Here is a 27,422-nt window from a genome sequence, read left to right on the forward strand (position 1 = left end):
GTGCTAGCAAATGCCATTTGGAAATCCTCCCTCTAGCCTATTAGTGCTGGAGGCTTACCACCACCAGTGGGCCTGTACCAGCCCAACCCAATCCAGACATGTACACAGCCATGTGGGGACCTGGCCCCACCCACCAGCAGGTCAGCACCTGCCCTGAGTCCCTCTGGGCCATGCAGACAGCCACATAGGGACCTGGTCCTGACCTCCGGTGGGCTTGCATGAGCCCTGAGCCCCCAGGGTCATGTAGACAGCCCCATGGGGACCCAGCCACTCATACCAGTGGGCCAGCACCAATGCTGAGCCCACCACCACCACCAGACAATGCAGACAGCCACACAGGGACACAGTCCTACCCTTCAGTGGGCCAGCATCAGCCCCACATCCCCCTGGGTGTGCAGCCAACCAGGAAGGAAGCTTACCCAGCCCTCCAGTGGGCCCACAGCTACTGTACAAAGCATGGCCTAGCAGCCAACTTGGCTAGCTGTCAGCCTCACATACCAGTATGCCCACAGTAGTTGGTACCACCACAAAAGAAGGGCACAAGCATCGCACATAGGGGGCACCCATAGAACATATAGCTTTCATGACCAGAGGGGAGCATGCTGATGGAACCACAGGATGTTTCCTACCATGGGCACTTCTTCAAGATCAGGAAACAAAATGGACCAACTTAACACACAGATATAAACACTGAATATTGGGCAAAATGAAGAAACAGAGGTGTATGTTCCAAATTATTGAACAAGACAAAATTTCCGAAAAAGAAATAACTGAATTGGAGATAAGAAATCTACATGATAAAGAGTTCAAGGTAATGGTCATAAAGATACTCACTGAACTCAGGGGAAGAATGGATGAGCACAGTGAGAAGTTTAACAAAGGAATAGAAAATATAAAGAAGAACCAAACAAAGCTGAAGAATACAATAACTGAAATAAAAAATACACTAGAAGGAATCAACAGTAGATTAGATGATGCAGAGGAATAGATCAGTGATCTGAAAGAAAAAGTTATGGAAATCTCTTAAGCTGAACAGAAAAGAGAAAAAAGTTTTTTTAAATGGGGATAGTTTAAGAAACCTCTGGAACAATATCAAGCATACTAACATTCACATGATGGGGGTCCCAGAAGGAGAAGACAGAGACCAAGGGGCAGAGAACTTATTTGAAGAAATAATAGTGGAACACTTCCTTAACCTGGGGAAGGAAACAGACACCCAAGTAAGGAAGTACAGAGAATCACAAACAAGATGAACCCAAAGAGATTTGCACCAAAACACATACTATTAAAATGGCAAAAAGTGAAAGATTAAGAGGGAATATTAAAAACAGCAAGAGAAAAGCAACTAGTTATGTACAAGGGAACCTCCATAAGAATATCAGCTGACTCTTTAACAGAAACTTTGCAGGCCAGAAGGGAATGGCACAATATAATCAAATGATAAAAGGGGAAAATCTACAAACAAGAATACTCTACCTGGCAAAGTTATCACTCATATTTGAAGGAGAGTTTTACAGACAAATAAAAACTGAAAGAGTCAGCACCACTAAACTGGTTTTACAAGAAATGTTAAAGGAACTTCTTTAAGTGGAAAAGAAAAGGCCACAATTAGAAATGTGAAAATTATGAAAGAAAATATCTCACTGGTAAAGGCAAAATAGTAGATCAACTATTTATAAAGCTAGCAGGAAGGTTAAAAGACAAAAGTAGGGAAATCATCTATATACAAAATAAGTAGCTAAGGGACACACAAAACAAAAAGATGTAAAATATGACACCAAAAATATTCAACATTGTTGGGGGGGGAGTAAAAATGCAGGGTTGTTAGAATACAGTCGAACTTAAGAGATCATCAATTAATCATATATACATCTATATGTAATCATAGATGATAGATAGATAGATGATAGATAGATAGATAGATAGATAGCTATTATAGATGAACTTCATGGTGGCCACAAACCGAAACCTATAATAGATACAAACAAAAAAAGAGAGAAAGGAATCCAAACATAATGCTAAAGAAAGTCATCAAATTGCAAAAGAGGAGAGGAAAAGAAGAAAGAAGAACTAAACAACAAAACAATCCCCCAAAATTAACAAAATGGCAATAAGTCCATATCTATGAATAATTACTTTAAATGTAAATGGACTAAATGCTCCAATCAAAAGACAAAGAAAGGGTGAAAAATACAAAGAACTCATACAACTCAACGTCAAAAAAACAAACAATCAGATTAAAAAATGGGCAGAGGATCTGAATAGACATTTTTCCAAAGAATACATACAGATGGCCAGCAGGCATGTGAGAAGATGCTCAGCATCATTAATCATCAGAGAAATGCAAATCAAAGCCACAGTGAGATATCTCCTAGCACCTGTCAGCATGGCTAATAGCAAAAGAAACAAATAACAAGTGTTAGCAAGGATGTGGAGAAAAGGGAACTCTCATGCACTGTTGTTGGGAATGTAAATTGTACCCACTGTGGAAAACAGTATGAAGATTTCTCAAAAAACTAAAAACTAGGGACTTCCCTGGTGGTGCAGTGATTAAGAATCTGCTTGCCAATGCAGGGTACGTGGGTTTGAGCCCTGGTGTGGAAAGATCCCACATGCTGCAGAGCAACTAAGCCCGTGTGCCACAACAACTGAGCCTGCACTCTAGAGCCCACGAGTCACAACTACTGAGCCTGCATGCCACAATTGCTGAAGCCCGCATGCCTAGAGCCCGTGGTCCACAGCAAGAGAAGCCACTGCAATGAGAAGCACACGCACCACAACAAAGAGTAGCCCGTGGTCTCTACAACTAGAGAAAGCCTGCACGCAGCAATGAAGACCCAATGAAACCAAAAATAAATAAATTAATTAATTTAAAAAAATTAAAACTAGAACTACTGCATGACAGCAATTCCACTCCTGTGCATTCATCTGAAGAAAATGAAAACACTAATTAGAAAAGATATATGCACTCCTATGTTCATTGCAGCATTATTCACAAAAGCCAAGATATGGAAGCAACCTAAATACCCATCAATAAATGAATGGAAAAAGAAGATGTGGTATACATACACAATGGAATATTACTGAGGCATAAAACGAATGATATCTTACCATTTACAACAACATGGATGGACCTCGAGGTACTATGCTAAATGACATGTCAGACAGAGAAAGGCAAGTACTACATGATTTCACTTATTGTGGAATCTAAAAAAAAAAAAAAAAATGAACAAACATAAGAAACAGAGTTATAGATACCGAGAACAAACAGGTGGTTGCCAGAGGGGAGGGAAATGGGGTGAGGAAAGAAATAGGTGAGGGAGATTAAGAGGTACAAACTTCCAGTTGCAAAATACATGGAAAAAAAAAAGACACAGAGTGGCTGTAGATAGATAGATTAGATAGATAGATAGATAGATAGATAGATAGATAGATAGATAGATGATAGATAGATAGATAGATAGATATAGATATATAGATAGATGCTGCCTATAGGAGACTAACTTCAGATGTAAGGACACACACAGACCAAAAGCGAGGGGATGGAAAAAGATACTCCATGCTTATGGAAATGAAAAGAAAGCTGGGTGGCAATACTTATATCAGAAAATATAGACTTTAAAACAAAGACTGTAACTAGAGACAAATAAGGACATTACACAATGGTAAAGGTATCAATCCAACAAGAAGATATAACAACTGTGTATATATATATACACACACATACCACAAACAGGAGCACCTAAATATATAAAGCAAATATTAACAAATATAAAAAGAGAAACTGAAAATAATACAATAATGGGGGGGACTTTAGCATCCTACTTATATCAATGGACAGATTATTCAGACAAAAAATCAATAATGAAACACTGGCCTTAAATTACACATTAGGTCAGATGCAATTAATAGATATATACAGAGCATTTAATCCAAAAGTGGCAGAATACACATTCTTTTCAGGTACACGTGGAACATTCTCCAGGATACATCACACATTGTAGGTCACAAAAAAATCTCAATAAATTTAAGAAGACTGAAGTCATATCAAGCATGTTTTCAGACCACAACACTATGAGATGAGATATCAACCATATGAAAAAAAAACTGCAAAAACCACAGACACGTGGAAGCTAAACAATATGCTACCAAACAATGAATGGGTCACTGAGGAAATCAAAAAATACCTGGAGACAAATGAAAATGGAAACACAATGATCCAAAATCTATGATATATATCTAGAATTATCTAAAGAACTGCAGAAGCAGTTCTAAGATGGAAATTTAAAGCAATACATGCCTACCTCAGGAAACCAGAAAAATCTCCAATAAACAAGCTAACCTTATACCTAAAGGAACTAGAAAAAGAAAAAAGAAACAAAACCCGAAGTCAGTAGAAAAAAAGACATAATAAAGGTCAAAGCAGAAATAGATGAAATAGACATTTAAAAATATATAAAGGATTAGTGAAACTAAGAGTTGGTTCTTTGAAAAGATAGACAAAGTTGATAAGCCTTTTGCCAGACCAATCCAGAAAAAAAAAAGGGCCCAAATAACTATAATCAGAAATGAAAGAGGAGTAGTTAAAACCAACAACATAGAAATACAAAGAATCATAAGAGATCACAGCAACAAATAGACACCAATAAAACGGACAACCTAGAAGAAATAAAGTTCTAGAAATGTACAATCTCCCAAGATTGAATCAGGAAGAAATAGAAACTAGGCACAGAATGATTACTAGTGATGAAATTGAATCAGTAGTCAAAATATTCCCAACAAACAAAAGTCCAGGATCAGACTGCTTCACAGGAGAGTGCTACAAAACATTTAAAGACTTAACACCTATCCTTCTCAAACTATTCCAAAAAATAGAAGAGGAAGGAATACTTTTAAATTCATTTTACAAGGTCAGCATCACCCTGATGCCAAAGCCACGCAAAGATACCACAAGGAAATTAAAAGACAATATGTCCAACACACATGGATGCAAAAATCCACAACAAAATATTAGCAGACTGCATTCAACAATGCAATAAAAGGATAATTTACCATTATCAAATGGGATTTATCTCAGGGATGCAAGGATGGTTCAATCTGAAAATCAATCAAAGTGGCACACCATGTTAACAAATTAAAGAGTAAATATCATATGATCATCCAATAGATGAAGAAGAGGCTTTTGACAATATCTGACATCCATTTATGAAAAAAACGCTGAACGAAGTGGGTATAGAGGGAATATACTGCAACATAACAAAGACCATATATGACAAGCTCACAGCTCACATCATACTCAATGGTGAAAAGTTGAAAGCATTTCCTCCAAGATCAGGAAGAAGACAAGGGTGCTCACTCTCATCACTTTTATTCAACATAGGTTTGAAAGTCCTAGCCTCAGTAATCAGACAAGAAAAATAAATAAAAGGAATCCAAATCAGAAAGGAAGTAGTAAAACTGTCACTGTTTGCACATGACATGATGCTATATGTAGAAAAATTTAAAGATGCCACCAGAAGACTATTAGGACTAATGAAAGAATTCAGTAAAGTTGCAGGATACAAAATTAATACACAGAAATCTCTTGCAATTTTATACACTAATATGAACTATCAGAAGGAGAAATTGCAAAAGCAATCCCATTTTCAATTGTGTCAAAAAGAATACAATAAAAAGGAATAAATCTAACCAAAGAGTTAAAAACTTGTACTCTGAAAACTATAAGACATTGATCAAAGAAACTGAAGACAAAACAAACAAATGGAAAGATATACCATTCTCATGGATTGGAAGAATTAATATTGTTCAAATGACCATATTACACAAGGCAATCTACAGATTCAATGCAATCCCTATCAAAATATCAATGGCATTCTCCACAGAACTAGAACAAATAATTCTAAAATTTATATGGAAACACAAAAGACCTTGAAGAGCCAAGCAATTTTGAGAAAGAAGACAAAGCTGGAGGTATCATGTGCCCTGATTTCAAAAAATACTAAAAAGCTACAGTAATAAAAACAGTATGGTACTGGCACAAAAAGCAGACATATATATCAATGGAACATAATATAAAGCCAAGAAATAACCCACACTTATATAACCAATTTATTTGTGACAAAGTAGGCAATAATGTACAACTGGGAAAAGTCAGTCTTTTCAGTAAATGGTGTTGGAAAAACTGGACAGCAGCATATAAAAAAATCAAACTGGACTACTTTCCTACCATATACAAAATAGACTCAACATGGATTAAAGAATTAAGTGTAAGGCCTGAAACCATAAATCTCCTATAAGAATATATAGGCAGTACACTTTTTGACATCAGTCTTAGCAACATTTTTTTGGATATGTCTTCTCAGGCAAGGGAAACAAAAGCAAAAATAAACAAATGGGACTACAACAAACTGAAAAGCTTTTGCACAGCAAAGGAAACTATCAACAAAATGAAAAGGCAGCCTACTGAATCGGAGAAGATATTTGCAAATGATATATCTGATAAGGGGGTCAATATCTAAAATATACAAAGAACTCACACAAATCAACATAAAAATCCCCAAATAACCCAATTAAAAAATGGTCTGAGGACCTGACATACAGATGGCCAAAAGACAGATGAAAAGATGCTCAACATCACTAATCATCAGGGAGCTGTAAATCAAAACCATATTGAGATACCAATGCATACTTGTCAGAATGGCCATCGTCAAAAAGACAATAAGTAACAAGTGTTGGCGAGGATGTGGGGAAAAGGGAACTTGTACACAATTGGTGGGAATATAAGTTGGTGAAATCACTATGGAAAACAGTATGGAGGTTCCTCAAAAAATTAAAAATAGAACTGTCATGTGATCTAGAAATTTTATTTCTGGGTATTTACCCTAAGAAACCAAAAACACTAATTGAAAAGATATATGCATACCCATATTCATTGCAGCATTATTTACGATAGCCGAGATATGGAAGCAACCTGAGTGTCCATCAATGTATGAATTCTTCATCCAAAGAAGATGAGGTATACATATATATACACACACACACAATGGAATATTCCTCAGCCATAAAAAAAAGAAATCTTGCCATTTGTGACAACACAGATGGATCTAGAGGGTATTATGGTAAGTGAAATAAGCCATACAGAGAAAGACAAATATCATATGATATCACTTATATGGGGTATCTAAAAAAATAGAACAAACAAACAAAACAAAATAACAGACTCATAGATACAGAGAACAAATGGGTGGTTTCTAGAGGGGTGGGTGGGAAAGGTAAAGGGAATTAAGAGATACAAATTTCCAGTTATGAAATAAATAAGCCACAGGGATATAATACACAGCATAAGGAATATGGTCAATAATATTGTAATAAATTTGTATGGGGACAGATTACTAGATTTATTTTGATGGTCATTGAATAAAGTATGCAAATGTCAATGTAGTACATGTGAAAGTAACATAATATGGCACATCAATTATATTTCAATTTTCAAAAAAAGACTCCATATTTTTAGAAAGTTCCCTGGCTGATTTTGCTAATGATAAAGACAGAGAATGACTGCTAAAAAGCATGTTTAAAGAGGACAGTTATTAAGACAAAATGAATTTTATTTACATGAGAAGAAAGCAGTTGTCAAGAGAATGGAATATTACCCTCTTATTTGCAGGAGAAGAACTATCACAGAGTCTTAAGTTTTATAATTCATCTTTGAACTATTCCCTGAATCTTCATATTTCTTTATGTAACTAAAGCAAGGAGCGACGAGCTTTCCAGTTTCTGCAGAGCCATGGGGATTCTGATTTTGTGCAGTCCACTCTTGCAAATAAACACAGGAGCGTCTCTGTAGTGGGCCTAATTTTCTCTATCTCTTAAATCAGAGGGCTAGGAGGACAAGAAGGATTTAGGTTGGGGAGAGCCCTAAGATCCTATAACCACAGCAGCCATAGGACTAACTGCTCCTCAACATTAGAAACACATGCATGTCTGAAATCTCTCTTGCCTCATCCCTGACCTTAGTCTAGTATTTCTAAAAAGCAAGAATAGAAAAGAAACAAACAAAGCAAAATCACTTAACTTATAGTTTTGCAAAATCAAAAGAACTACATTTGAAAGGAGACAGTGTTCTGAAAGCAGAACGTACACCAGAATTTCGATTCTTGCCTTACAACTTTCTTCAGTGTCTGTAATTTACCACAATCTTTATTGCTGAAAACTATATAATTTTATTACCCAAAGTGTTTTAGAAAGTCATCATTTGAAAAAAGTTTTTAACTAATTAAAAATTCACCACTGTAATGCATTATGAAACACATTGAGAGAATACATTTTATAGCTAGAGTTGTTACGGCTTGTCTAACCAAGCTGTACTTTGTAATTTGCATCTTTCTGTTACAGATTTGGATAGGTCCTGGCAAATCTTGGGTTTTATTTATTTAAGTTTGAAGATGAATTAGTAAGTGGTGCAAACAATCTCTGCTCTATGTTTCCTGTGGTAACTTGCCTCAAATCCTAATTGGTGTTAATTTTGTGTATTGTAAATGCTTGAATTTAAAACTTAAAAAATGCGTGTTTAAGGTTCTTTTTGTAATTATGAGATATAGTAAAGTGTGAATCCATTAAAAAAAGGAAACAGTGTTCAGTGCAGTGTTCAAATGCAGGGGCTGAGCAGGGGTCCAATCCTAGCACCACCACTGCTGAGCTGTGGATCACGGACTAGTTACTGGATCTCTCTTAACCTCAATTTCCTCCTCTGTAAGATCACAGAAATAATAATCCCACCTCATCAGATTGTTTTGGAGACTAACACCAATAACTTTTGTAAAGACCTCAGCATCATGCCTAGTCACAGAATATTATTTTTATTTCCACACTTTGTAGCTTTTTAGAATATTGCCAACAAAGATTTTAAAGTCAGATGTCATTTTTATAAACAGACTTGCTCCAGGGAAGAGAGGAAATAAACACCTCACCTTTAGCCCTGGAGATTGTAATGAGGCTTTGTACCCAGTAATTCTAGGAATTAATTGCTTTTAACCATGCTTCAGGTTCAATATTCTGCACAACAAAGTGTGCTTCTAAGTCTCCTATTAATCTCCTAAGGGTTCTTGTGAGGACCACATGTGATTCTCTCAGGTCCTTTAGAGCTGAAATATTTTATTAGTTAGAAGCCCATAAAGCATTTAAAATTGGTGTTTGATGTCTATTGTACTACTGGAAATTCCAAAAGTTCTTCCTACTTATTTGGGAGAGTTGAGGGTGCTTGGACAGCCTTGCTTCCTACCTTTTCTTCTGCTTTTCTCCAACTCTATTGATACTCATTTTATGATCCCCTCAGAAGTGGTCTCTCAGCCTTATTAGCCTCATGCATCAGTATTTCATAAAAATCAGGCAAGAATACCAAATACCTTTGCAATAAAGATCTAACAGGCTCCAGGTTCCCTGGTGTGTACAGAAAATGAAGGCCTTTCCCACCAACTTGTAGCCTGGGTCACAGGTGTAGTTGACTGTCATCCCAGGAAGATATGGAGAGGCATGTCCTGCAATGTGGTGGCCATTGTTGATCTTGGGTGGATGTGGACAAGCTAAGAACAAATTCCCTCCAAAACACAAGAAAAGACATTCAGTTAAACTTAGAAGTATGAACACTCCAACACAACTAATAATATCTCTGTCTATTAGAATCACAAGAAAACCCAAGGCAGGCAGGTCCCAACGCACTAAATGTTTGCTGATCAGTGGGAAAACCAAGTCTCTAAAGCCAGACTTCTCAGCCTTTAAACAGGACCATCTGTAATCTCTACCTGTAAACTGCATCAGTTGGGAATACCACTGGGATCCACAAACTACCAATTCATGCATTCTGTCCTCACTGGAGGACGGAGCTCGTGTGGATAATCACAGCCACAAGTGCACCTGATTGTCTGGTACTGTCGTTTAAAGCCAGACTAATATGTAAAAGGAATGAGCTACAGAGGTCAAGAGCACAACCTTACATTCCACTTCTCCAGGGCATCCTGAGTTCCCTTGGCTAAAGGTGAGATGAAGGGTCAACAAAATACAGTCACATGCTGGAGCAGAACTCAGAAATAACAAAAGTAGGATAAATTCCTATATCAGAGTTTCCTTAATTATTTCTACAACATCATCAATTCTGAAATATATTACTAACATCAACATGTGCTTTTTGCTCTGCACACCCATCCATCTAGTATAAAGACAACTCAGTAGAGATGGCATAACAATGTTTTCTTTGGCATTTGTTTTCAGTGTTTTGAAAATATTCCCTATAAAATCTAGGCTTCACTGATTCTCTCCACTCTCTCCTCTCTTCACCATCCCACAATCATCACTCCAGAGGGAAGGGTCATCAGAACACCCCCAACTGGGACAGAGTGTGGCACATCTAAAGCCATCTGTTATTCACCTGGCAGGTAATTCTGTCCCATATTTATAACAAAGCTATATTCACAAGCAAAAAGGACTGTCACTACAGAAATATGGAGGTTTGGCTTAGACATACTGATCCTTCTAGGGCATGGGGAAATGTGCACTGACCATTAGGAACAGAAAGTTCACAGCGAGGGGCAGGGCCACTCCAAACCCCATTTCCCTGACTGTCACTGGTGCAGCGGATGGTGCTCTCCCCAGTGAGGCTGAAGGTCATCCTTCTGTCTGGGTGGGAGTCACATGTGTAACCAATTTCTTCTCCATAAGGAATGTCTCCCAGAGAAGTTCCTGTGTGTTTCCCATTAAGGATAGCTGGAGGATTTGGACAAAAGATTTCTAGAAAGAACACAAAAGTTTTAGGTTCCATTAGTTTCAATCAAAAGGATTATAAAATAATTATGCCCTGTGATTGTTGTATTAATACATTTTTTCTATGACAACGTACTTAAATTGGATGGAACTGAAATATGTAAGGCTTCCTCTGAGAAGGATCTAACTCAGGTGAGACAAATTACAGTTTGTTATGAAAGTACAAAATGCTCTTCAGGTAGCTAAATATTTAATCCATTTGGAGTTAATTAATTTTTTTTTCCAGCAACCATTTTATTGACTAATTTATGTCAGGCATCATAAGAATCCTGGGTTGACAATGGGGTACAACACAGACAAGATTTTTCCCTCAAAGATTTGAAATTCTAGGGAAATCTGGGTTAAGTTTATTAAACATGGACTATCATTTTCAGCAGATGAAAATTTTTCTTGATGACTCAAGACAATTATCATCAGTACCAATACCAAATATACAATAGTGTTATCAGAATACATTGATTCCCATAGGGCTCTTTATAGCCAGATTAAAGGGCAGCAGGGAGCCTGTTTTTCTTCTTCCTTTTTTGTTTTTTCTTTCTTTGAAGCTATCAGCTGACATTTCTTTCTGTCAAACAGTGTATCTGTTTCTAGCAGTTCCTGCCCTGAAACTAATTTGATGCTCTTAATCTGGTACCAATTTAGGAAGAGATATCAGATCTTGTCAGAAACGTGTATAAAGTGAGGGTACAGTAAAGATTGACTTCTCATATCTGGATTTTAACTAGGTGCTTGTTTTTCCAGTTTACTTATATATTTATTTTCAGCTTTATGTGTCACAGGAAGGTTGAGCTTGCTTGATATCTGCGTTTAATACATATTGAATGTTCTTGTAAAGCTCAACCATAATCCCATAAGATGTTCAAACAGACTTCTAGCAAAGCGTTTTAACAAAATCCAAAATAAAATGAACAATCTAGTCATCAGGAAAAGGCATTTTAAAAAGTCTTAGTAAACAGAGTAGGACAAATCAGTATTGTTTTTGTACATAGAACACTTTTATATATTTATCAATTTCTGAATCTTTATTTGAGTTTTATTGAAATTTAGGGCACCTCACCTAATCATTTCAAATATTGACTCACCTTCCTGCACCACACTAATTTATCCTAAAAATGTTTTCTTTTCTCTGTAACACTTACCACTTTTTGACATACTATTTTACATATTCTATTTTAAAATTTGTTTACTGGTTTATTTTCATTGTCTGCCTCCTTGAACAGAAAATGAACCTCGTGAGAGCAGGGATAACACTATTCAGCACTCTCTCTAGATTCAAAGTCCTGGCACATGGGAAACCTTCCTCAATAAATACCATGAACAAAATGAGAGGCTGAATAAATAGTTCAGATATGTGAGAAGATAAAAGGACATAAAAATTTAAGAGAAATTACTCCTTGGTGATAAAACTGAAAAAGTAAATGAATAAAGAAATTTTGGTGTACTGTTATGTCATCTACTTTCTCCCCACATATTCCCCACAAAATTCAACACTGACATTAAACTAGTGACTTACAGATTAGTAATATGAACACATGATGTATAATACCTGCCAGACCTTTTTTGAAATTCTTCCAACAAAGAAGTATTTTACCAGTAATTTGTTAAATAAAGATCCAGACAACAGGTGATTCCATGAGGTGAAACATACTAGAAAAACATAAGGGGAGATATCCAGACTGCAGAGTTATTCTTTCTACTCACGTTCACACACAGGAATACTGCTGTTCCAAAGGCTCTTCATTCCAACCAAGACACAATGAGAAGCAGAGCTGCCTTTTAATCGGAACCTAAGGAAAAAAAAAAGGTAGCAAGTAGGGGAGAAATTCCCATTTCTCCATCTCTTCATTGATAGATGGTCAGCTTTCTCACTTCAGCCTAAATACCATTAAGTCTCAGTTCTTTAGGAACCTGAATTCAGTAGTTGCCAGAAATTCAGAAGCCAAAGTATTGTAAAGTATTACGGGGTCCTGTGACAGACAAAGCAAGCAGAACTTGTACACTTAATAGTCAAACAAACAACATAGCCCAGTGTCACCTCAAAAGTCCCTGAACAAAGAGGTGGACTCTCCCCTGTGCCCTAGACCCACACCCATCTCTCACTGACAGTCCTCTGACATTCCTCGTATCCTCATTAGTGGGTCATGAGAAAGAACAGCTCCTGGTCTGGGGAAGCAAAGCAGGGAACATCTGAAAAGAGAACCGACACTTCCTGCCACTACAGCTGTAATGGCCAGAAGGAGGCTAACAGAGGTCTCTGCCACTGAAATGCCCAGATTATTATTAGATCCTAGGGTCCTTATGAAATCTGCTCATCATTATTGGGTGGCAGACTTTGTAAAAGTCAAAGATTCCTGGAAATTATTAAAAATAACTACTATATTGCCCAGTCTTGTTACCTCCCACAGACAGTGCATTCTACTGAGAGTCCTAGATCCACATGAATAACTAATAATATTACCTGAAACAATAACATTGGCCATTATGATTCCAATGTCAAAGACTTTACTGATGCAAACAGATGTGATTGGATTAAAAATACTTGCCCATATACTATTACAAAGTCCACTATTGATTAGTTTTTAGTTTCCTAAAACAACCTTTGCCTGATTATCACATTGCAAACAATTCTTGTCTTATACATTAAACTTTTTGTTAGTAAATTTCCCACAGAACTATAATTTTCTGCCTCCAAACAACTATTTCCCCATTTACTTGAAGCTCCAACCATGAATTCAAGATTAGTGTCTATATTTATGTTTGTATTCAACATTGAATTGCATGTGCCAATTTCTTTATCTCCTGATAGTGGTGCTCCTGGGTCCTGACACATTTTAAAACTGCTCAGAAGTCAGTCTCCCCAGGTACTTCTATTCCACAGGTCAGCCTTACTTTTTGGATTAACTCCTGAACCCAAGAGAGTCACTACCCAGCACTGTGTTCCTGTTCTCTATTCCAGGTCACACTTACCCCTCATTACAGATGAAGGATACTTTTGCTCCAAGCTGGAAATTAAGTGGAAAGAGCACACGTCCATTAGGAAGTTGGTCCAGGAAGTCAGCACATGATTTCACTAGGAATGAAAACACAGGAGTGAGATGTCCATGTGAGGGACAAAGAGATTGATCCGCAAACCAGATGAAAGTATAGGCACCTGCACATCTGGGAGTTTCTGGGCTCCAGTCTCCCTGGGATGTACAGTGCAGAGAAGCAGCCCCTTTGAGATCATAGCCAGGCTCACAGCTGTAGAACACTTCCTGGTCAGAGGAAAAGTCATCCTTGTGGCTTGGGATGTGCTTACCATGCAGGATTTCTGGAGGTGGTTGACATACTGAGGAAAGAACAGCAAGATACATGTCAATTATGGAGAAATATATTTTACTATATCCTGTGCCTACCAGGGAGTTTAAAAATCTTATTTATACAGTGTGGATTTTAAAAGAAAAGATTTGCTAATTCAGTACCCACAGTTTACTGATGAGCAAACTAAGGCCACAGGGCAGAGCTATGAGTAGAATGAATCTTTCTCCAACACCTTCTCTGTTTTTTCTACTAAAACATTCCTAAGACTACAAGCAGAATGTTCCTTTTGCTTTCTAGGATTGTCCATCCAGTACAGAGCTGTGAGAGCTGGTGGACTGTTCCACTCTTACACTTCCTAGAAAGCTATCCTTTCTGGCTTCAACAAGGAATACCTTTGCCCAAGTGTCATCCAACAGACCCCACACCTAGCTTACGGTACAGTTAGTCACCCATCCCCCTTCATCTTTTTTCCCAGATCCTCATTGAGAACTGTAAGCTTCTGCTTGGTCCCTATGTGCCAGTCTGGAATCTTCCCATTCCACTGCTAAGCCAGGCATTTCAGCATAAAAAGACAAGAGAAGCCACCAAGAACAAAATCCCCTTAAAAGAAAAAAGCTATAGACTTTTAAAAGAGAGAACATATTGTTTAGAGCATATTTTGACTCAAAAGTTTGGCTGCCTCCATCCACAGACCAATTGGTGTGTTCTCAGGGAATCAGAACACACTTGAGCCTCAATCTGAACTGTATACAGTGGAATAAAAATGAAAACATTTGCTTGGATTTGAGCAAGTCGTTTCCACTTCCTGAGCCTCAAGGTTTTCAGTAATAACATAGGGGAGTTGGAACAGAATGACTGATGTCTAAGGCTTTTTAATCTGATGCTATCATTTTGGAACCCATGGCTCATTTGCCTTCTGACCTTCTCCAATGATAGATCAATGTCATTGTTATCATACATTATTGTTCATAGTACACTTCACTACACATTATCATTGAGCTCTGCAATCAGAAAGGCTCTTGAATTCTAGGCCTTACTCTGTTATTTACTAGTTCTGTGACCTGGGTATAGTTCCCTAACATCCCTAAGACTCAGTTTTCTCAATGCAAATAGGAATAAGTATAGTTCCTACCTTATATGCTTGCTTAAGTATTAAATTAAACAATGTATATAAAATGGGTGCATTACAGATGGGACACAGTAAGCATTACTTGACAGTTATTATTATCAGAGGTAACAGATAGTACAGCTAGTATTATGTTTAGAGGGTTTATCCCAATTTCATAGGCTTGCATGCCTATACACACACATGCATACCCTTTCCTTAGTTTCAACAACTCCTACAATTTATACTCCCTACACCCCCAGCAGAGTCTCAGTGGATGAAACTCACCCCTGGAGCAGCTTGGCAGCTCAGGTACCCATGTGTTGTTGGCCCGGCATTGCACAGTGTTGGACCCTCTCATGACAAAGCCAGGCTGACAGCTAAATCTCACAATCTCATTTAAGGAAAGTGAACTCTTATTTCCCGACACTCTAATTCCATTTTCAACTTCTGGAGTTGTGCATTTATTAGCAGAAATACACTGAGGAGGAAGGCTGCTCCAAACACCAAGTTGATTGTCTTTGCTGGTACAGTATATTGACTGTTCTCCCACGAGGTCAAACAGCTTTTCTCCATCTGGCCCAGTGTGACACTGATAAGTTACTACTGTTGCATATTGATAAACGTTTCTATTGCTGCTGTAGAAGTCTCCATTGGATATGGCTGGGGGTGGTTCACAATGTATACCTGGGATAAGGGAGAGTGTGGTAAACAGCTTAACTTTTTATTTTTTAATACAACTTTTAAAGAGAAGTTTTAGTTGCAGAACAAAATTGAAAGGAAAGTACAGAGGTTTCTCAAACACCTTCTGCCCCTACAAATGCATAGTCTCCCCCATTATCAACATCCCCCAGCAGAGTGGTACGTTTGTTACACTTGATGAACATACATTGACACATAATAATCACTCAACATTACAGTTTACATGAGGATTCACTCTTGGTTTGCAAAATTTGTGGGTTTTAACAAATATGTAATGACATGTTTCTATCATTATGGTATCATGCAAAGTATTTTCATTTCCCTAAAATTCCTCAGTGCTCTGCCCATTAATCCCACCCCCAACCCATCCCCTGGCAACCACTGATGCTATTCCTGTCTCTGTTATTTTGCCTTTTCCAGAATTATTTTTTTTACTATGAATTATTTTACTATGAATTTAAATAACAAATACAAAGAATCAAGTCACTTCCTAAACTGTAAGTAATTACAGTACTGTTCTTTTGTTCTAACATTTGCTAATATCATGTTATTTACATAGTTGAAATTTAGTTGTGTATGATTGGGTTCTGTCCATAATAATTTCATGTAAAATATCCATGTATTATTAAGGTTTACATATTTATGATTTTAAATGGATAATCTATGTGATTTTATCATAGATTCTTAAGTTATTTACTTACTGCTGGGCTATTTTTCTATTGTTTATTTAATAACATCTTTGCAGGTTAAATATATTACCTCTGCCACTACTCATCAAGTAAAGACCAAAAAGAAAAGAGTCATGTCAGTATGTATTGATGCTTTTTTCTCTCCCCTTTTATTAACAATGAATTGGTCATTCATATCTGAACAAAAGTGCCTCTGCACATTACACCAGAACACCCAGGAAATTTTTATCCATGCATGCTTCAGGAAGTGGGTTGGTAGGACCTTGGATGGGGGGGGACAGATCCACTCTCACTTGCTGTAATTGGAGAAGAAGCAAAACTGAAGAGTACAAAACAGGGTGGACATACAAGGAGACAGAGAATTTGTGGAAGTCTAACCAGCCTGATGGGAGAATCAGGCACAGTATAAGAGGAGGATAGAGATGAGTTTGGAGGCAGAGGAAAGGGATTGAGTTCCCCTGCCCCAGGTGACCCTGGCAGGGGCTGGGCTTTCCCCTCTGGTGACAATAGCAAGCTCCCTCACAGAGGAGGTGGAAAGCAAAAGTGTTGAATGATTTACTGCCTGGCTACCTAGTTGCAACTGGAGGGAGCCATTGCTCTCCAGAAGCATGAATTTCTGAGAAGGGACTTCCTTGACTTGGGGGAGGGAGAGGAAAGGGAAAGAGGTGGACATGAATAACAAAGAGCATTGAAGGAATTCTTTGCCTGCTGTCTGCTTTGAGATTTTAGCTCTACTGGAGGATCCTCTTACTGCTCAGTGGTGCTTACATAAGCCACAGTTGCTAAGCCCACACCTCTCCTCACTCTGCCACCAGTTTTTCCTATGTCATGTTTTTTGTTTGTTTGTTTGTTTGTTTGTTGTACCCTTCCTCCGAAGTGCAGCCCCAGAGCCAACTCAGGTAAAAAGAAACCAAAGCTTGAGCTATAGTGCCACCTGTTGAATTGCAATAATCAAAGTAAACAACTAAGAAAAGTATGCTGTACTTCAAATGCACATTTTATCAAACATTATGAAAAGTCACAGTAATATGGTACCACAAAAACCCCAATAATTCTCTAGCAACCAAATCCAAAGGCACAGAATATTGCAATCTGACTAAAAAAGAATTCAAAATAGCTGTTATAAAGAGATTCAATGAGCTACAAGAAGACTCAGAAAGGCAATTCAGTGAACTCAGGAATAAAATTAATAAACAAGAAGAAGTTATTTACCAAAGAGACTGAAATTTTTAAAAAGAACCAGACAAATTCTGGAGATGAATAATTTAATGAATCAGATGAAGAATGCATTAGCGAGCTTAGGAAATAGGGCAAATTAGGTCAAAGAAAGAATTAGCAGCCTGGAGGATAGGAATTTAGAAATGACTCAGAAGAGGGGAGAGAACTAAGATTTGTAAAAGGTAAAGAAGACCTATGAAACAATTACAGGAAAAAAAAAAACTGTAAATAATACATACACAGGTAAAGAAGACCTATGAATCAATTACAGGAAAAAAACTGTAAAAAATATAAACACATGGAGGCTAAACAATAAACTACTAAATAACCAAGAGATCACTGAAGAAATCGAAGAGGGAATCAAAAAATACCTAGAAACAAATGACAGTGAAAACACGCTGAACCAAAACCTATGGGATGCAGCAAAAGCAGTTCTAAGAGGGAAGTTTATAGCAATAAAATCTTACCTCAAGAAACAAGAAACAACTCAAATAAACAACTTAACCTTACACCTAAAGCAATTAGAGAAAGAACAAAAACCCCCCAAAGTTAGCAGAAGGAAAGAACTCATAAAGATCAGATCAGAAATACATGAAAAAGAAATGAAGGAAATGATAGCAAAAATCAATAAAACTAAAAGGTGGTTCTTTGAGAAGATAAACAAAATTGATAAACCATTAGCCAGATTCATCAAGAAAAAAAGGGAGAAGACTCAAATCAACAGAATTAGAAATGAAAAAGGAGAAGTACCCACTGACACTGCAGAAATGCAAAGGATCATGAGAGATTACTACAAGCAACTATATGCCAATAAAATGGACAACCTGGAAGAAATGAACAAATTCTTAGAAAAGCAGAAACTTCCGAGATGGAAGCAGGAATAAACAGAAAATATAAACAGGCCAATCACAAGCACTGAAATTGAAACTGTGATTAAAAATCTTCCAACAAACAAAAGCCCAGTACCAGACGCCTTCACAGGTAAATTCTATCAGACATTTAGAGAACAGCTAACACCTATCTTTCTCAAACTCTTCCAAAATATAGTGAGGGAGGAACAGTCACAAAATCATTCTATGAGGTCACCAGCACCCTGATACCAAAACCACTCAATGTCACAAAGAAAGAAAACTACAGGCCAATATCACTGATGAACATAGATGCAAAAATCCTCAACAAAATACTAGCAAACAGAAACCAACAGCACATTAAAAGGATCATACACCATGATCAATTGGGGTTTATCCCAGGAATGCAAGGATTCTTCAATATACACAAATCAATCAATGTGATACACCACATTAACAAATTGAAGAATAAAAACCATATGATAATCTCAATAGATGCAGAAAAAGCTTTCAACAAAATTCAACACTGATTTATGATAAAAACCCTCCAGAAAGTAGGCACAGAGGGAACTTATCTCAACATAATGAAGGCCAGATATGACAAACCCACAGCCAACATTGTTCTCAATGGTGAAAAACTGAAACCATTTCCACTAAGATCAGGAATAAGACAAGCTTGCCCACTCTCACCACTATTATTCAACATGGTTTTGGAAGTTTTAGCCACAGCAATTAGAGAAGAAAAAGAAATAAGAGGAATCCAAATTGGAAAACAAGTAAAACTGTCACTGTTTGCAGATGACATGATCTGCAGATGACCTGAGAATCCTAAAGATGCTACTTTAGGATGCCAGAAAACTACTAGAGCTAATCAGTGAATTTAGCAAAGTAGCAGGATACAAAATTAATGCACAAAAATCTCTTGCATTCCTATACATTAATGATGAAAAATCTGAAAGAGAAATTAAGGAAACACTCCCATTTACCACTGCAACAAAAAGAATAAAATACCTAGGAATAAACCTACCTAAGGAAACAATAGACCTGTATGCAGAAAACTATAAGACACTGATGAAAGAAATGAAAGATGACACAAACAGACGGAGAGATATACCATGTTCTTGGATTGGAAGAATCAATATTGTGAAAATGACTATACTACCGAAAGCCATCTACAGATTCAATGCAATCTCTATCAAACTACCACTGGCATTTTTCACAGAACTAGAACAAAAAATTTCACAATTTGTATGGAAATACAAACGACCCTGAATAGCCAAAGCAATCTTGAGAAAGAAAAACAGAGCTGGAGGAATCAGGCTCCCTGACTTCAGACTATACTGCAAAGCTACAATAATCAAGACAGTATGGTACTGACACAAAAACAGAAATATAGATCAATGGATCAGGATAGGAAGCCCAGAGATAAACCCACGCACATATCGTCACCTTATCTTTGATAAAGGAGGCAAGAATATGCAATGGAGAAAAGACGGCCTCTTCAATAAATGATGCCTGGAAAACTGGACAGCTACATGTAAAAGAATGAAATTAGAACACTCCCTAACACCATACACGAAAATAAACTCAAAATGGATTAAAGACCTAAATGTAAGGCCAGACACTATAAAACTCTTAGAGGAAAAGATAGGCAGAACACTCTATGACATAAATCACAGCAAGATCCTTTTTGACCCACCTCCTAGAGAAATGGAAATAAAAACTAAAATAAAGAAATGGGACCTAATGAAACGTAAAAGCTTTTGCACAGCACAGGAAACCATAAATAAGATGAAAAGACAACCCTCAGAATGGGAGTTGCAAATGAAGCAACTGACAAAGGATTAATCTCCAAAATATACAAGCAGTTTATGCAGCTCAATATCAAAAAAACAAAAAACCGAATCCAAAAAACCGAATCCAAAAATGGGCAGAAAATCTAAACTGACATTTCTCCAAAGAAGTTATACAGATTGACAACAAACACATGAAAGGATATTCAACATCACTAATCATTAGAGAAATGCAAATCAAAATTACAATGAGGTCCATTCTCTGGTAGGTCTGTGTCTTTATTCCCATCTTGCCCCTAGGTTCTTCATGACCTTTTTTTTTTTTTAGATTCCATATATATGTGTTAGCATACGGTATTTGTTTTTCTCTTTCTGACTTACTTCACTCTGTATGACAGACTATAGGTCCATCCATCTCACTACAAATAACTCAGTTTCGTTTCTTTTTATGGCTGAGTAATATTCCATTGTATATATGTGCCACACCTTCTTTATCCATTCATCTGTTGATGGACACTTAGGTTGCTTCCATATCCTGGCTATTGTAAGTAGAGCTGCAATGAACATTTTGGTACATGACTCTTTTTGAATTATGGTTTTCTCAGGGTATATGCCCAGTAGTGGGATTGCTGGGTCATATGATAATTCTATTTTAACAGTAGATCCTTATTAGTTATCTCCTCACACTGGGCAGAAAAGCCACTATCAAAAAATCTACAAACAATAAACGCTGGAGAGGATGTAGAGAAAAGGGAACCCTTCTACACAGCTGGTGGGAATGTAAATTAATGCAGCCACTGTGGAGAACAGTATGGAGGTTCCTTAAAAAACCAAAAATAGAGCTACCATATGATCCTGCAATCCCACTCCTGGCATATATTTGGAGAAAACCATAATTCAAAAAGATACGTGCACTCCACATGGAAGCAACCTAAATGTCCATCAACAGAGGAATGGATAAAGAAGATGTGGTACGTATATAAAATGGAATATTACTCAGCCATAAAAAAGAACAAAATAATGCCATTTGCAGCAACATGGATGGACTTAGAGATTGTCATACTGAGTGAAGTAAGTCAGACAGAAAAAGGCAAATATCACATGATATTGCTTATACATGGAATGTAAAAAAAAAGTGTACAAACAAACTTATCTACAAAAACAGAAATAGAGTTATAGGTGTAGAAAACAAACTTATAGTTACCAGGGAGTAAGGGGGGGAGGGAAAATTGGAAGAAAGAATGCTTTTTGAAGAGATATCTTTAGTAAATCAACACAGTCTGTTGATTTCAGAAAGCTGAGACCTAAAACCTCATTTTAATTTTAAATAAATAACACAAAGAAAAAGAAAAAAAAAAGTACAATGAGGTATCACCTCACACCAATCATAATGGCCATCATCAAAATATCTGCAAACAAAAAATGCTGGAGAAGGTATGGAGAAAAGGGAACCCTCTTGCATTATTGGTGGGAATGTAAATTGATACAGCGAATATGGAGAACAGTATGGAGGTTCCTTAAAAAACTAAAAAAAGAACTACCATATGACCCAGCAATCCCACTAATGTGCACATACCCTGAGAAAACCATAATTCAAAAAGAATCATGTACCACAATGTTCACTGCAGCACTATTTACAATAGCCAGGACATGGAAGCAACCTAAGTGTCCATCGACAGATGAATGGATAAAGATGATGTGGCACACATATACAATGGAGTATTACTCAGTCATAAAAAGAAATAAAATTGAGTTATTTGTAGTGAGATGGATGGACCTATAGTCTGTCATACAGAGTGAAGTAAGTCAGAAAGAGAAAAACAAATATCGTATGCTAACACATATATATGGAATCTAAAAAAAAATCGTTCTGAAGAACCTAGGGGCAGGACAGGAATAAAGATGCAGATGTAGAGAATGGACTTGAGGACATGGGGAGGGGGAAGGGTAAGCTGGGACAAAGTGAGAGAGTGGCATGGACATATATACACTACCAATGTAAAATAGATAGCTAGTGGGAAGCAGCTGCTTAGCACAGGGAGATCAGCTCCATGCTTTGTGACCACCTAGAGGGGTGGGATAGGGAGGGTGGGAGGGAGACACAAGAGGGAGGGGATATGGGGATATATGTATACATATAGCTGATTCACTTTGTTATACAGCAGAAACTAACAGAACATTGTAAAGCAATTACATTCCAATAAAGATATTAAAAAAATAAAAGAAGTCCTATGAGAGCTATCAGATATAATGAGAAAAACAAATGTGAGAATAATTGATCTACAAGAAAAAGAAGAGAGGGAGAAGGGAGCAGAGAGCGTATTTAGAGAAATAATAGCTGGGAACTTCTCAAACCTGGAGAAGTTACTGGAAGTCCAAGAAGCTAATAAAACACCCTATTATATCAATGCAAAAAGACCTTCTCCAAGATATATTATAATGAAACTGTCAAAAATCAATGACAAAGAAAGAATCTTAAATGCAGCCTGGGAAAAAAGAAAGTAACTTACAAAGTAGCCGTGAGGCTACTAGCTGATTTCTCAGCAGAAACTCTACAGGACAGATGGAGTGGAATGACACATTCAATGTGCTGAAAGATAAAATGTGCCAGTCAAGAATACTTTATCCAGCAAAGTTATTCTTCAGCTATGAAGCAGAAGTAAAGGTTTACTGGGCAAACAAAAACTGAGAATGTTTACCATCATGAGACTTGCTTTGCAAGAAATGCTGAAAGTTCTTCAAGCTGAAATGAAAAGATGCTACTTTGTGACATAAAAGCAAATGAAAGTACACAGTACTCTAGCAAAGGTGAAAAATAAACAGTCAGAATTAGAAAACAGTACTTCAATATTAGAACAGTGGGTCAATCACTTAATTATAGCATAAAGGTTTAAGGAAAAAAGTATTAAAAAAAACTATAGCTTTCAACTAAAAAAAACTATAGCTACTATAATTTCTCAACAAATTTATAGCTTAAGAAAAGATAAATTGTGACATCAAAAATACAAAAAGGGAGGACTAAAATGGTGGAAATTTTATAGGTGAATTAAGATAAATTCCTATCATCATAAAAAGGACGATTTTATCTATGTGATGTTTTATGTAAGCCATACAGTAATTACAAATCAAAATTCTAGAAGTCATGAAACAAAACAAGGGGAGACTGAGAAAATCACCATGGAAAACCACCACTTTACAAAGGTAGACAGAAACAGAGGGAAAAAGAAACAAAGGAGAAACAAAAAAATGATAAGACAGCAGTAGTAAGTTCTTACATATCAATAATCACTCTAAATATAAATTGATTGAATTCATCAATCAAAAGTCACAGAGTGGCTGGATAGATTTAAAAATACAACAACAAAGCCCAAGTGTATGCTGATTACAAGAAACTCATTTCAGCTCTAAAGAACACATAAGCTTAAAGTGAAGGGATGGAAGAGGATATTCCATGCAAGTGTAAAACAGAAGAAAGAGGGGATATTCATACTTATGTCAGACAAAATAGACTTCAAGTCAAAAATGATAACAAGAGACAAAGAAGGTTATTATATAATGATAAAAATGTCAGAACATCAAGAATATATAACAATCATGATACATATGTACCCAACATCAGAGCACTGAAATATATTAGGCAAATTCTAAGAGATCTAAAGGGAGAAATAGACAACAATACAATCATAGTAGGAGACTTCAATACCTACTCTCAGCAATGGATAGATCATCCAGAAAATCAACAAGGAAACATTGGAATTGAACCATACTCTAGAACAAATGGACTTAACATACATTTATAAAACATTCCATCCAACAGCAGCAGAATAAACATTGTTCTCGAGTGCACATGGGACATTTTCCAGGATAGATCATATGAGAAAGCACAAAACAAATCTTAGCAAATTTAAGGAGATTGAAATGACACCAATTATCTTTTCTGACCACAATTGTATAAAACTAGAAATCAACAACAAGAGGAAAGCTGGAAAATCTACAAATATGTGGAAACTAAAAAATACACTTCTGAACAACCAATGGGTTAAAGAAGAAATCAAAAGGGAATTAGAAAATTATCTCAAAACAAATGAAAATGGAAATAAGACAAATCAAAATTTATGGAATGCAGCAAAGCAATTCTGAGAGGAACATTTACAGTGATAAACGCATATCCTAAGAAGTTAGAAAGATCTCAAACAGTCAACTTAACTTTACACCTTGAAGAATTAAAAAAAAGAAGAACAAATTAAGCCCAGAGTTAGCAGAAAGAAGGACATAATAAAGATCTCTGAAGAAGTAAATGAAATAGACACCAGATAAACAATAGAAAGGATCAATGAAACTAAAGCCTGGCTCTACAAAAAGATAAACAAAATTGGCAAACCTTTAGCCAGGCTAACTATGAAAAAAGAAAACTCAAATAGATAAAATTAAAAATTAAAAAGAAGATATTACAACTGATACTACAGAAATACATAGGACTATAGGAGACTTTTATGAAAAATTATATGCCAAAAAATTAGATAACCTAGAAAAAATGGATAAATTTCTAGAAACACAAAACCTACCAAGACTGAATCAGGAAGAAACAGAAAATCTGCACAGACCAATAATGAGCAAAGTTTGGATCAGTAATCGAAAACCTCCCAACACAGAAAACTGTAGGGCCAGATGGATTCACTGGTGAATTCTACCAAAATTTAAAGAATAATTAATACCAATTTTCCTCAAATTCTTCCAAAAAATTACAGAGGTGGGAATACTTCCAAATTCATTCTATGAGACCAGCATTAGATTACTTTGGTAACAAAGCCAGACAGGGACAACACAAGAAAAGAAAACTATAGACCAATATCTCTGATAAATATAAGTCCAAAAATTCTCAACAAAAAGTTAACAAAACAAATTCAAGAACACATAAAAAGGATTATACACCACAACCAAGCGGGATTTACCCCTGGGAGATGCAAGGATGGTTCAACATACCCAAATCAATAAATGTAATACATCACATTAATAAAATTAAAGATAAAAACTTATATGATCATGTCAATACATGCAGAAAAAGCATTTGACAAAATGACATACTTCCATGATAAAAAGTTTTGGCAGATTGGGTATAGAGGAATATATCTTAATATAAGAAAGGCCAGCCATAACAAATCCACAGCTAACATTATACAAAATGGAGAAAAACTTGGAAGCTTTTCCTCTAAGATCAGGAACAATACAAGGATGCCCACTCTTACAACTCTTATTCAGTATAATACTGGAAGTCCTAGCTAGAGTGAATATGCAAGATAGGGAAATAAAAGGTATCCAAATCAAGAAGGAAGAAGTAAAACTGTTGCTACTTTCAGATGATATGATTCTGTATATAGAAAATCTGAAATGCTCAACCCAAACACTGTTGGAACTAATCAATTATTTCAGTAAAGTTGCAAGATACAAAATCAATATAGATAAATCAGTTGCATTTTTATACACAAAGGATGAAACATTTGAATAAGAATAAAGAAAACTTTTCCATTCACAATAGCATGAAAAATAATAAAATACTTAGGAATAAACTTAACCAAGGAACTGAAAGATCTGCACAACAAAACTCACAAGACTTTGCTGAAACAAATAGAACAAGACGCAAACTAATGGAAAGATACCCCATGTTCATGGGTCAAAAGAATTAATATTGTTAAAATGTCTATATTATTCAAACCCATATATAGATTTAATGCAATCCACATCAAAATACCAATGGCACTCTTCACAGAAATAGAAAAAAAATCTTAAAATGTATATGGAACCACAGAAGACTTTGAAGAGCCAAAGCAGTACTGATGAAAAAGAACAAAACTGGAGGTATTACAATTCCTGATTTCAAACTACACTACAAAACTACAATAATAAAAAACAGTACAGTACTAGTACAAAAATAAACACATAGACCAATGGAACAGAATAGAGAGCCCGGAATTAATCCCCTGCTTATACAGTCAATGAATATTTGATAAGGGAGGCAAGAGCACCCAATGGGAAAAGGATAGTCTCTTCAACAATTGGTGCTGGGAAAACTGGATGAACACATGCAGAGCAATGAAATTGGATCCCTATATTATATCACTCACAAAAAGTATCTTGAAGTGGATCAAAGATTTAAATATAAGACCTGATATTATAAGACTCTTAGAAGAAAGTGTAGGGAAGAGGCTCTTAACATTAGTCATGGCGATGACTTTTTCAATACGATACCAATAAAAGCACAAACAACAAAAGGAAAAATCATCAAACTTAAAACTTAAAAGCTTTTGTGCAGCAAAAGAAACAATTAGCAAAATTAAAAGGAAACCTACAGAATGGGGGGAAATTTTTGCAAACCATGTATGGATAAGGGGTTTAATATATAAAGAACTCATACAACTTAATAACAAAAAACAAAAAATCTGATTGAAAAATGGGCACAACTAAACAATTTTCAAAAGAAAACATACAAATGGTCAACAGGTACATAAAAAGATGGTCAACATCACTAATCATCAGGGAAATGCAGATTCAAACCACAATGGGATATCACCTCACATCTGTTAGAATGGCTGTCATCAAGAAGACAAGAGATGACTAGTGGTGATGAGGATGTGGAGAAAAGGGAACACTTGTGCAAATGTGGTAGGAATGTAAATTGGTGTGGCCACTATGGAAAACATATGGAGGTTCCTAAAAAATCTTAAAATAGATCCAGGAATTCCACCTCTGAGTATTTATCCAAAGAAAATAAAAACACTAACTCAAGAAGGTGTATGCACTCCCATGTTCATGATGGCATTAGTTACAATAACAAAGATATGGAAACAACCTAAGTGTCCATCAATAGATGAATGGATAAAGAAAATGTGGTACATATACAATGAAATATTGAAAGATGGACATCCTACCATTTGTGACAACATGGATGGACTTT

The 27,422-nt window shown here is 36.3% G+C and overlaps 1 protein-coding gene across 1 annotated transcript in view; it reads right to left on the reverse strand.

The window, feature by feature from the left end:
- The window catches only part of CR1 (complement C3b/C4b receptor 1 (Knops blood group)), a 136,178-nt gene that overhangs the window by 25,032 nt on the left and 83,724 nt on the right, over window positions 1-27,422 (reverse strand). Inside the window, exons 17-21 of the mRNA XM_036832108.1 lie at window positions 15,509-15,907; window positions 13,967-14,143; window positions 13,783-13,885; window positions 12,517-12,602; window positions 10,555-10,782 (exon numbers count right to left, since the gene is read on the reverse strand). Of these exons, the coding sequence (XP_036688003.1) occupies window positions 10,555-10,782; window positions 12,517-12,602; window positions 13,783-13,885; window positions 13,967-14,143; window positions 15,509-15,907 (993 nt within the window). The remainder of the gene's footprint in view (window positions 1-10,554; window positions 10,783-12,516; window positions 12,603-13,782; window positions 13,886-13,966; window positions 14,144-15,508; window positions 15,908-27,422) is intronic.

Source organism: Balaenoptera musculus, chromosome 1 (genome assembly GCF_009873245.2).
Source record: "Balaenoptera musculus isolate JJ_BM4_2016_0621 chromosome 1, mBalMus1.pri.v3, whole genome shotgun sequence".
In the NCBI taxonomy this organism is placed as follows: domain Eukaryota; kingdom Metazoa; phylum Chordata; class Mammalia; order Artiodactyla; family Balaenopteridae; genus Balaenoptera; species Balaenoptera musculus.